General features: G+C 42.7%; 1 protein-coding gene across 1 annotated transcript in view; it reads left to right on the plus strand.

Moving 5' to 3' along the window:
* Window positions 1-12,289, plus strand: part of OBSCN (obscurin, cytoskeletal calmodulin and titin-interacting RhoGEF) — a 181,499-nt gene that overhangs the window by 48,593 nt on the left and 120,617 nt on the right. The window contains exons 22-31 of the mRNA XM_072925248.1: window positions 822-975; window positions 2,260-2,421; window positions 2,556-2,660; window positions 3,328-3,594; window positions 4,809-5,078; window positions 6,228-6,494; window positions 7,984-8,250; window positions 9,308-9,574; window positions 11,097-11,366; window positions 11,998-12,264. Of these exons, the coding sequence (XP_072781349.1) occupies window positions 822-975; window positions 2,260-2,421; window positions 2,556-2,660; window positions 3,328-3,594; window positions 4,809-5,078; window positions 6,228-6,494; window positions 7,984-8,250; window positions 9,308-9,574; window positions 11,097-11,366; window positions 11,998-12,264 (2,296 nt within the window). The remainder of the gene's footprint in view (window positions 1-821; window positions 976-2,259; window positions 2,422-2,555; window positions 2,661-3,327; window positions 3,595-4,808; window positions 5,079-6,227; window positions 6,495-7,983; window positions 8,251-9,307; window positions 9,575-11,096; window positions 11,367-11,997; window positions 12,265-12,289) is intronic.

The following is a 12,289-nucleotide window of genomic DNA, read 5'->3' on the forward strand; positions in this document are numbered from 1 at the left end:
ACACTCAGGTTTTTATTTACTGTATTTGTATATTGGATTGAAAGTTAAACTTTTCTATTCTTGTACAGAATGTGAGCACTGCTGTTACAGATTTGCATTCTTATATTTCAGTCCACACCAAGCAGTATTCATCCAGGATTTACAGCCTTTTTGGGAAATGGGATATAAAGAGAAGCCTCAATTTCCTTTGTCAGTGACAAACCAGTTCCCTTTCCCTATACACTTATTTTGGGGATCAGCTCTGGCATTTAATGTACTTCCCTTGGGGCTCAGATGATACCTTCCTTAATTTCAGGTAACAGCAGTTCTTCAAAGTGGAATTTGGGCTGGAAGGGTCATCTCATTTCCAACCTTCTGCTATGAGCAGGGACATCTGCAACCAGATCAATTCCTCAGAGACCTGTTCAACCTGCTCTTGAATGTTTCCAGGGATGGGGCATCCACCACCTCTCTGGGCTACCTGTGCCAGTGTTTTGCCACCCTCATTGTGAAAAGCTTCTACCTTATTTCCAGTCTAAATTTGGCCCTCTTTTAGTTCAAAACCATTTATGTCTGAAGGGACTCGCTGCCAGCCCTGCATGGTGTTTTAAGCCTTAATAAAAGGTGTCAGAGATAATCCAAAATTTCTGTGTGTTCTTCAGCCATTCCAGCTTCCTGAAATTTTTGCCTTGTGATGAATATTCAACACATGTTCCTTTAAACACAGTTTTCCATTCAGTCCAGCAAGAAGGATGAATTAAGCACAGATCTGAATGTCTGTTTTGCTTACTGCAGATCTACAGGAGTTGAGGGTAATCTGCTTTGATCTTTTCTCCTTCTAGGATGGGAAGGAGATCCGGCAAAGCAAAAACATTGGGATTATCTCCCAAGGAAATAAGAGAAGCCTCATTATTCACAAGTGTGAATATGAAGACCAGGGAACCTACACATGTCAAGCAGCTGAAGACAAGACATCAGCTACTCTAAAGGTTCATGGTATGTTTGGCTGAAGTAGGAAAATACATTTACTGGAACATTTTTGGCTAGACAGCAAGAAATTAGTTGTGGAGTGTTTGTTTTTCACAATTGCTCATTTTGGTTAAGTTTCTCTTCACGGTGAGAAAATGCTGGCAAAGCTCTCCTGTGCTTACTCTGTCCTTGCAGTATTTTTGGAAGAGGTCCTAACTCAGTTTCCCATTTCTCATAAGTGATTCCTATTCTCTGGAATCTGAATGGTGTTTCTGGATTGGCACATCAGGAAATACTGGACATCCTGGCCTGAAGCAGGGATTCAGTGGCTGGTGCTGATGTGGTTTGGTGACACCATTGTCACAGGGGGACTTTGCCTGAATAGGGAGTGGACAAGCCTTTATAACTTTAGGTTATAAATGCTAAAGAAAGGTGGTTATTTCTGCCTGCACCTCTCCTTTATCCTTGAGGCAGTTTTTCCATCTGAGTGTTGCACTGATCAACTGATGAAGCACCAGGTGTGTTTTGTCACCAGGCTCCGAAGCACCTGAGATAAGCTCTGAGATAAAGGCAAGTTACTCAGCAGGCAGCTCTGCTGTGCCCTGACAAATGTTGTTTTCTAAAGGGGCATCTGAAAAACAGATCAGCTCTTTCTTAGTGAAAGACAGAGCATCTTTCTCATTGCTAACTAGATGCTGTCCTCATGTGGCCACTTGGGTTCAGCAGTATCTTCATGAACACCTGTCCCATGGCTCTGTTGGACTCCCCCTTTTCTCCCTGGTTTTGGGGTTGGGAAGGGATGTTGTTTGCATTTCAGCTCTGCTCCTGAGGCTGATCCAAGGTGTATCAAGGCCTTCTCTGTCAAAAAGAAAGGGCTGCAGTAGCAGAGATAAATAGATCAGTTCTGACAAGAGGAGTGCCAAGGTGCAGAGTTAGAGGATTATACTCAGTTCAGGAGACTCTGAAAAAAGATATCTCCTGTGTAAAACAGAGGAGAGCATGCAGAGATGCATGAATGAGGCAAATTTATCTCAACCTAGCATTGTAGGCTTATGTTTAGTTTTTCTTGGTGAATTTGCTTTCATTAATACATATATTTCTTTCATTAATACCTGCATGAAGTTCCAGCATCCATAAAATCCTCTTAGAGTAAGCTTTAGCCATTCATTGTGTTGAAGAGAGAAACTACCCAGGAAGAAAGGCTGGTCTAGAATAAAAGACAATCCTGGTTTTTTCCATGTAATTATGAAAGTAAACCATACTCACTTATGGAGAAACCCCCAAATATATATTTGTCTTTATGATTCACAGCCCGAGATGTCAAGATTGTAAAACCACTGGAAGATGTGGAAGTGAATGAATATGAGAGTGCATCTTTCATCTGTGAGATCTCTCACGACGAGGTTGAAACCCAGTGGTACAAAAATGACAACAAGCTGAAGACTTCTGACAATATCAAAATGCGGCAGGATGGTAGGAGGAAAAAAAAAAAGGAGATTTTGGTCTGGAATGGGGGTGGGTTGGAGGACGGGCTGGCATGGGAGGCTAGAAAATAGGTTTTTGTTCTGGGACAGCTGAGCTGTGTCTGTTTTTTTGTCTGTTCCCAGGAAAGACCTATTCCCTGACGTACACACGTGTCCAGGTTGAGGATGCGGCTGAGATCAGATTTGTAGCAGAAAAGGCAGAATCTCGTGCTCAGCTGACTGTAAAAGGTAATTCTGCTGTTCGTGCCAGCTCTGCTTCTGTTCTCTCACGTTACAAAACAATTCACTTTCCTCACTTTGCATGCAAAGGTTAAAAAAAGTCCTACAGTGTTCAGAGAAAGAAAAACTGCCTACTTTGCTGCCTGGTAAATATCACCTGGGAGTTTATTTTGGCTTAATTCCAGTTAAATTTTCTCAGGAGGTTGGATTTGCACCTTTAGACATTTTAAGTTGTGTGTGAAAATTTGAGGCACAAAAAGCTGTAGCTTGACTTTTTCTTGAGCTTTCACTTTCTGGTGTATGTTATAACAAAATCCAGCATTTTTTGGTGTGTTTAACTAAAACAATGTGATGAAAGGAGAGAAAAGGAAGATGTTTGCATTATGTACTGCTGAGGAGCTCAGGAAACTGGAGATCAGTCCTTGGTTTTGCTGTAGCACTGCTGTGAGGTGTTGAGTTAAAAAACACCTGTTACTTCTGCAGTTCAGCCACTCCAGTGGTAAAATACAGAAGAAAAGTTTCCCTTTAATTAACTCTTCCTAATTAAACTTGTTAATTGAGTGCTCAGCATAGCGGGGGTTCCTGTCACCATCCAAATTACTGCACATAAAAGAAATATTGCTAATGAGTTCTTATTGAGACCGTACTGATTGCTCCATTTTCTTTGCCCTCGTAGAGCTGCCCGTAAAAATCGTGAAGCCCTTGCGGGATAAGATCGCCCTGTGGAAGCACCGGGGGGTCCTGGAGTGCCAGGTGTCCCGAGCCAACGCCAAGGTCCGCTGGTTCAAAAAGGACGTGGAAATTCACCCTGGTCAGAAATACGAGATCGTGAGCGAGGGCGTCTATCGGAAACTCATCATCAACGACGCCGACTACGAAGATGAGGACACGTACACCTGTGATGCCTTTGATGACAAAACCAGTGCCAATTTCTTCGTTGAAGGTAGGAAACCCCCTTTTTTCACCCCTAGTGTCGGAACTCAAAATGTCCCTCAGACATTTTTAGTGGTTCCAGGCCTTGGTCAGAAGCATTTTAGACCCTGGCAAGCAGCAGAAAAGAGCTGTGATCTTGAGTTTGAACCATGGAATGAATTACCAACTTTGAAGGTGGAACAAGCAGTCACAGAGGGTTAGATGGTATAGTAAAAATAGTCACAAATTAGAGGGTAAAATTTTTTAGTATTGTACAGGGGGGTTTTAACACCTGTACAGGGGGGTTTTACTTTGTACAGGGGGGTCAGGAGTTCTAAGATGGAGGAAAGTGGACCTGATCCTGTTCTTCCTCCTTCTTCTTCCTTACCTCCATGTTCTTGGTGATGTTGGCATTTTTTATTGGTTTAGGCTGGGGACACACTGTTCAACGTAGGTGACAGATATTGGCACATTATTGTAAATATAGTACACGTAATTTCTGGTATATAATGTTTGTACCATCCCACTGAGGGGCAGAGCCCCACACGCTGCCCTGCAGGACAGAGCTGCGGCAGGGCAGCAGAACTTGTTATAGATAAGCAAAAATAAACAACCTTGAAAACAGCACAGACGAACTATGGCTTCTTCTTTAGCAACGGGGCAGAAAGACAGAGACTTTCTACAATCTCGGAATCACCAACACCCACAGATTCCGACACCCTAGAATGCACTGGGAGGAGGATGGGCTGACGCACTTGTTGTTTACTTTGGAAACACAATGCTGCTTAAAAGTGAATTTTAATTCATGTTATTTATTCTGAAGTCCGTTGGTGTTGAATCCTTTTGCACACAGGAATTAATATATGTTATATTCTCTTAAGGAAAATGAGGGAATTCCCATTCCAGGGACACTTTTCAAATGTACTGGATAAAGTCTGTTTGTCAGATAAATGTTGCAGCTCCTTTTATCAACATCTGCATTGCAATGAATCTTCTTTTCAATTTTATGGTATTACATATTTGATACCAGTATAGGAAGGTGACTTTAGAATTAGGACTAGGAATCAAGAAATATAGATTCACTTTCTGGCCTGTGACCAGCAATATCTGTTTGCTTTTATACAGAATAAAAACATGTTTTAAGACCTTTTGAGTTCATAAGTGCAGAAAAGATGTCATGAGCTTCAGACTGATAATAGAAAAGTTTTCATGGCTCCTAAATCTCTGCTGTCTTGTTCCGTCCAGAGCAAGCCATTAATATTGTCAAAGAATTGTGTGATGAGGATGTGACTGAGCCTGAAGAAGCCAATTTCGAATGTGAGACATCCATTCCATCTGTGAAACCTGCCAAGTGGTTCCTGAAGGGAGCAGCCTTGCAGGCTGGCAGAAACATCATCATGCAGCAGGAAGGCACCATCCACAGGCTGACAATAATAAAAACAAGTGTTGATATGACAGGCACCATCCAGTTCTCCATTGGCAAATCCAAATCTACGGCGAACCTGCTCGTCAGAGGTAATGTGATTTTTAATATATATCATGTGAATCAGAACAAAGATCTTCCCTCTCACAGTACTTGGAAAGTAATTTGTCATAAATATTCTCTATTCTGGGCTGGGTTCTTGGAAATGCATGTGTACCTGGAAGATCTGTTTAATTCCCAGCTGCAAGTTGTTGGGAGCAATGCTGGATGCACCGAGACAGAAATGTCTTAGGAAGGGATCTGATTAAATGACTTTGGTGTCCCTGGTATTCAAATCTATCAAGCTAAAACTGGTTTCTGGTTTATTTTTATTCTCTTGACTTTACCAAGGAGGGGAAAACAGATGAAATTTGCCAGGAGAGTTTATTTTTTCCCATTTCTGAACTAGACAAGTTTGATAGCTCATTTACTTAATTCATTTTGTCATTGACTTGACATACGACAAAGCCTCAAGGCTTTTTATCTTCTGCTGTCACCATGGTAAATCTCTCCAATCACATCCTGAAGTCCTTGTTTTGTCTTTCATTTGCTCTTACTTGAATGAAAACCTCAATTAGAGAGCAATGGCAAGCACTGAGCCAGAAGTGGACCATGAATTTGGTGTTTAATATACAGTATTATCTTACAGAAATCAGTTTTCCTTTATGGATCATTGTGCTGTTGGAGCTTCAAAACACATGAGTATTGCCCTGATTTTTGAAAGTGTTAAGTTTTCTTTTATAGTTCTTTTAAAAGTTTTAAAGTTATTTAAAAAGTTTTCTATACCTTCTGATGCTTACATATTTCTACTAGAGTCCTCATGCACTATTTATGTAAATAATTAATGATTGTTTTGCATTCTTCTTTGTGATAGACTGAGAGAAGTGATAGACTGTTGGTTTGACCAGTGTGGTTAGAGAGGTAGCAATTTCATCCTCCAATCCACGGTCACTTTTAGAATTCTATATATTGTGAGGTCAGAAATAAAATTAGCTCTTTTTCTCTTCTGAACTTACCAATCTTCTGTGTACTCATTTCGTGTCCAGTAGTGACACATGAGCTCAGTTAGAGACGCTTGTTGCAGGACCTGAGCAGTTCATGAAACAGAAAGTCCTATATGAAAAGAATGGGCATGAAATACAGATTAAAACCTTCCTCTTCTTTACATTGATCCATTCCTCTTCCCCACCCCTGCTTGGCAGATTACCACATCCAGATCACCAGGAAGCTGGAGGACAAGACCGTCCTGGAGCGACACTCGGTCATCCTGTCCTGTGACTTCAGGCCTTCCCCAAAGCATGTGAAGTGGTTCAAGGGACAAGTGCTCATTGAGCCCTCAGAGAAGTACAAAATCAAGCGGGACCAGTACTCAGCAGAGCTCAAGATCATGAAAGTAAAGCCTGAGGATGCCGGCGTGTACAAGTGCAGGGCTGGGATCGCTGAGACCGAAGCCACGCTGAGCGTTGAAGGTACGAGAGGTTTACAGCAGCAGGGCTGGCCTGGTGCTGGTCTTTATGATTCTCTGTTTTACTCAAGGTTCTTCCTCCTGAGGAGAGGTAGATTTCCCAGAGTTATCTTCTAATTTTATATAAATGCAGTGCCACAAGCAAACTGCTGGTTCCACAGTCCTGAAATCCCCCTCTTGCTGTGAAGTTGGTAATGTGTGTGGGAGGGCACCAAGTGGGTAAGGCACAAATTAACATTTGTCAAGGCACATTATTGTCCATTTCACACAAGGAATTAGACATCTGGTGCTTTTAACTAAAAATATCTTTTATGCCAAACTGCTACAGGCCTCTGATTCTGGAGATCTTGGCTGTGGTTTTCATTTCCTGACCACTGTGTCAGCTTGTCTATCTGCTATTGTTATACATTTGTATTGTTATACATTTGTCTACATGCTTTAAATATATTTTATAGCTACTATTGTATATCTGAATATAATTATTATTCATAGTGATATTCTACCCCATCTGGGCATGGAACTGTTTTTAGCCAGTTCTTCCCTTCAGGTGACACTGCAAGAAAAGATGTTCACTGTGTCACTTCCAGAAAGACTTGGAGCTGAGCTGCAGAATCATTTCCAAAAGTCCAGCAAGCAGCTCTTGGTAGCAGATTGGCTTTGCAGAGGTTCTTCATTGAATGTGTTGTCAGACATTGAAATTAAATACTCAGGGCAGGGGTGATGTCAGCGTCCCTGGAGGGATTGAAAAGTTTTGGGGATGTGGTTTCACGGTGACCTTGGCTGTGCTGGGGGAATGGTTGGACTCAGTCTTAGAGGTCTTTTCCAACCTAAATGATTCTGTGGCTCCATTCTATCCAAACAAGTATGTATACTAAAAAAAAAATAAATTAAGTAATAGTCCCAAACCCTCTTCTAAGTTATCTCATCCTTGAAAACAACATTTCATGAGCAGAGAAGCTGCAAGGAGAATTCTCTGCCTGAGGACTGGGAAAGAAAAGAATCAAAATCCTCTTCCTCCCTAAACCTGAGTAGCTTGCTTAATCTCTTCATAGTTTGCCTTTATGGCCAAAATCATTGTCTTCATCTCATCCTCTGTGTCACAGATTCTCTGGAAATGACGGACAATTTAGTTAAAATGTTTTTGTTGTGCAGTGACAAGCACAAAGGAGTTGGAGAGCTGTGGAATGCTTAGGGTCACTGTAACATCATTTTAGAAAAAAAAATTACTTATTTTTAAATAAAACACAACCAAAACCTCCGAATTGATTTATATATAAAAAGAGAACTGAGGGTTCTAGACAATCTTAATTAGTCTTTTTAATAGTTTTTTTTTTTTTTTTTTTTCCTGTTGGAGCAAGTGCAGAACCAAGTGAGCGAAATGTGGTGACCAAAGGTGTGCAGGAGACCAGAACAAATAATTTAATAAACTTCATGAAATTGTTTGTGGTAACAACTGATTTATGATGATGATGTTGCCTCTTGGTTTCCCTCAGCCCGCAACGTAGAGGTTCTGAAGCACCTGCAGGATGTGGAGATTGAGGAGGACAGTTCTGCTGTGTTCTCCTGTGAGCTGTCCCACGACGATGAGGACGTGGAGTGGTTCCTCAATGGCACCCTCCTCTACACCAACAACTTCAATGACATCAAGAACGTTGGCAAGTGCTACATGCTGACCATGAAGCAGGTGAAGCCTGAGGATGCTGGCACGGTGACAATGAAGTCAGACAAGGTGTCAGAGACCGTGCGGCTGAAGGTCATAGGTGGGTCCAGATCGCGCTCCTGAATGAAAATGAGAGAAGCAAATGAGCCATTATTTACCAAATCAATGGGGATTTGGTAAGCAGGATCAAATCCTGCTTAATAGATAAAAAAAGTTGAGCTATTAAATATGAGCCATGAGGATGGTGAAGGGTCTGGAGGGGAAGCCTTGAGAGGAGCAGCTGAGGTCACTTGGTTTGGTCAGCTGGAGAAGAGAAGATTGAGGGGACACCTTGCTGTGGGCTTCAACATCTTCATGTGAGGAGAAGTGGAAGGGCAGGTACTGATCTCTTCACTCTGGTGGCCGGTGACAGGACTTGAGGAGACAGCTGGGCCTGAGTCACGGGAGGTTTAGGTTGGATTTCAGGAAAAGGTTCTTCCCCCAGAGGGAGGTGGGCAGTGGACAGGCTCCTCAGGGCGTGATCATGGTCCCAAGGCTGCAAAGCTCCAGGAGTGTTTGGACAACGCTCTCAGGGACAGTGTGGTGTTGTTGGGGTGTCTGTGCAGGGATAGGTGTTGGACTGGATGATCCTTGTGGGTCCCTTCCAACTCAGGATAATCTGTAATTCTGTGGTTTTTAATACATCAGATCTGGAACTGGATTCAACCAGCCATGAGAAATCAGTTTCCTGCTGTCCTTCATATGTCCAAAAGCTCAGTCACACAACTAAGTTTCTGTGGTTTAACATATTCTTGGGCACTCTCAGCGAGTGTGCAGGTGACTACCAACTGAGTGGGGCAGGTGACATGCCTGAGGGTTGAGGTGCCATCCAGAGGGACATGGACATGCTCAAGAAGTGAGACCATGTGAACCTCTTGGCGTTCAACAAGGCCAGTGCAAACATGTACACACAGTCTTGGGATGAAGGGATTTGGAGCAGGATGAAGGATTGAGAGCAGGATGAAGGAATTGGGGGTGCTGGAGGATGACACTGGTTTAGGTTCTGCACTGGTATCAGCAATGTTGCCAAGGGTTTATTAATGTCTCTAAATATTTGATAGCAACTGAAAGTGTCCCAAAGATCCTGGTTGTTCTTTGTTTTGCCTCTTGACCTTCAGAGAAACCTGCTGTCTTCATGAAATCCTTGGATGATGTTTTCGGTGAGGAGCGAGGCGTGATCAAACTGGAATGTGAAGTCTCCAAAGAGAAGGTCAAACCTGTTTGGAAAAAGGATGGTGTGAAGATCACTTCTAGCAAGAAGTATGAGGAGATACAGTCTGGGAAGACCCTGTGCCTCCTTATCCATGACCTTGAAAAGACAGATGCGGGGTTATACACCTGTGACATTGGCACTGATGTTGCCAAATCAAAGGTCAGCGTTCAGGGTAAGTGCTGACAGTGGCCTCTCAAGGGGTGTAAAAAATATGGGTGGGCTTGGTCCTTTGGGGTCTCACCTGTGGAAACCCAGGGCACTGGGAATATTTCTCTGTCTGCTCTGGGGTGTCCTGACCCCCAGGGGAGCACTGACCTTGACCCTCATTCATGGAGAAAACTTCCAAAGCCTCAAGGTAAACTAGAAACTGCAAAATTGTGAAATAGATTGTAGAGAGTGTAGAGAGTAGTGTTGTATGTCACATGGGTGAGAAATCTAGATTTTAGGATTTTTAGTATGTTATAGATGGGTTCAAGATGGAGGATACAGGGTGTTGTCTTGAGTTCCTTTCTTCTCTCTTCTTCTTCCTCTTTCTTCTTGGCTTTAGGTGGTATCTTGAAATTGGGTAGAAAAATCCACATTGCGGGTCTTTAGGGGTCAGTTATTGGGTTAGAAAGGAAAATAATTTAGGTGTCACTTCTTAATTGGGTAGTTTAGTTTTTGATTAGTCTTAAAAGGCCTTGCAACAAGAGGTTGTTGGCCATTTTTATGCTGTTTTCCTGCATACAGAGTCTGGTGCAGACAGTGTGCTGAAGTTTTGATAAAATAACAATAAACAGAAGCTGAAGACCGAAAAAGTCCAATGTATCTCTCATTCCTGACACAGAACTGCTCCAGGAGGGTCTCCCCTGCCAGGGGAGCCCCCAGGGAGTTGCCCAACTTGGGGCCTGCAAACTCAAACTCACCTGTTCCTGAACAAATCTCACATAAAACTGTGACGTCTGAACAATCCCTGGTAATTTTGGTGAAAATATATCTGGGGTTTTTAAGTGAAAATCAGGTGTCAGGAATGGAGTGACAATAGCTTCTTACTGAACATCCCTAAAGTGCAGAAATCCTGCCAGAAAAGCAAAACTCTCAAAAAAAAAAAAAAAAACAAACCCAACTAAGAACAAAAAATCCCCCAAGCAGCCTGTTTCATATTTTGAGATACTGACTCAGAGTCCATTGTAGGAACATGAAAGCAGGGCAACAATATTCCTGTTGAGGAACCCAACTGTTCAGCCTGTCCTCTAATTCTTGTGTCAGCCTGAAGGACAACGAATTGTTTATGGCTTCCAAACTCATAATGTTAATGAGAAAAATTTTGATTTTACCTGGTTTGAACACCAGGAGTAACAAGTCAAAAAACCCAAACATCCCATTTCTCCTATCACCCATTGTCCCAGAGGCTTCTTTTCTGACAGCCTTTCTCTTCTCCAACTAATTGAATCTTGAATCTTCCCCACTGAGCTGTTCTTCATTCAGTCCTTCCTGAGCACAGCCAGGAGATTCACATTCCTTTTTTTCTACAACTTTGAGATGATTCTGAGCCTGAAAAATCCTTCCCATGTCACAGCCGTCTCTAAAGAATACAGTGGTGTCCTGCCAATCTAGCAGATCAACCCCTCTTATGAGTTAAAAAAGCCATTTCTCTACTCATGTCTATCATAAAAGCATTTTTAACTTGTATTAATGCAATTTTTGTTCTCCAGAACTGAACATTGGCATCACCAAAAGGCTCAAGAACACTGAAATCCAGGAGGGGGAAGATTGCACCTTTGAGTGCATTTTGTCCCATGAAAGCATTGACGACTTCAACTGGACATTGAATGGGAGAAAAGTGGAAAGCGGGGGGAGATTTAAAGCCTCCAACGCGGGTCGGAAATACACACTGAGTATCAAAAATGTGATTGCTGATGACACTGGGGAAGTCATCTTCACTGCCCGTGGTCTCACCTCCAAGGCTTCCCTGGTTGTGAAAGGTAACAGGATCAGAAAAGTCCTGGGTGTGTCAGCAAATACTTGTTATTGTCTGAGTCAACAGCAGCTTTCCCTTGAGCCTTGAAGAGCTGAGATGTTTTTTTAAAACCAAGTGAAATGTTGAAGCCTGTAATAGATATTTGAGAACTGACTACACTAGGTAGTGTGTTCAGATAATTCCAGCCCAGACTGTGCATCAGAGATAATCATCCAAGGTTCCTGGGTGGGCAGTGGAGAGAAGAAATTAGTAATTTTCAGATATAGTACATAATCTGCTAGTTAGTCCTTTTCCATAGAATCAGTAAATCCCAGAATGGTTTGGGTTGGAAGGAACCTTCCATCATCTTGTTCCAGCCTTGCACAGGTTTCCCAGAGAAGCTGTGGCTGCCCCTGGATCCCTGGCAGTGTCCAAGGCCAGGTTGGATGGAGCTTGGAGCAACCTGGGATAGTGGAAAGTGCCCTTGCCCATGGCAGGGGTGGCACTGGATGGGCTTTGAGATTCCTTCCAATCCAAACCATTCTGAGATTCTATGATTTAAATTGCAAAATACCCCAACCATACAGAGATGATTTTTCATTCAAAGATACCATTTTTGTTTTTGTTTTTGTTTTTTTTTTTTTCAATCTCTGCAGAAAAACCTACTGAGGTTACAAAACAGCTGGAGAATAAAACATCACCAGCAGGGCAAGACATCAGCCTGAGCTGTGAGTTGTCCAAAGCTGATGTGAACATCAGGTGGTACAAGGATGGCAAAGCAATCCGGAAAAGCCAGAAATACGACCTGCAGCAAGAGGGGACACGGGCCACTCTCATCATCCGTGACTCCACAGTCAAGGACAGTGGGGAATACACCTGTGAGACAGAGACCTCCAAAACAACAGCCAGGATCACCGTGCAAGGTCAGCTGAAGGGTGTGGAGGAGCT

Source organism: Taeniopygia guttata, chromosome 2 (genome assembly GCF_048771995.1).
Source record: "Taeniopygia guttata chromosome 2, bTaeGut7.mat, whole genome shotgun sequence".
In the NCBI taxonomy this organism is placed as follows: domain Eukaryota; kingdom Metazoa; phylum Chordata; class Aves; order Passeriformes; family Estrildidae; genus Taeniopygia; species Taeniopygia guttata.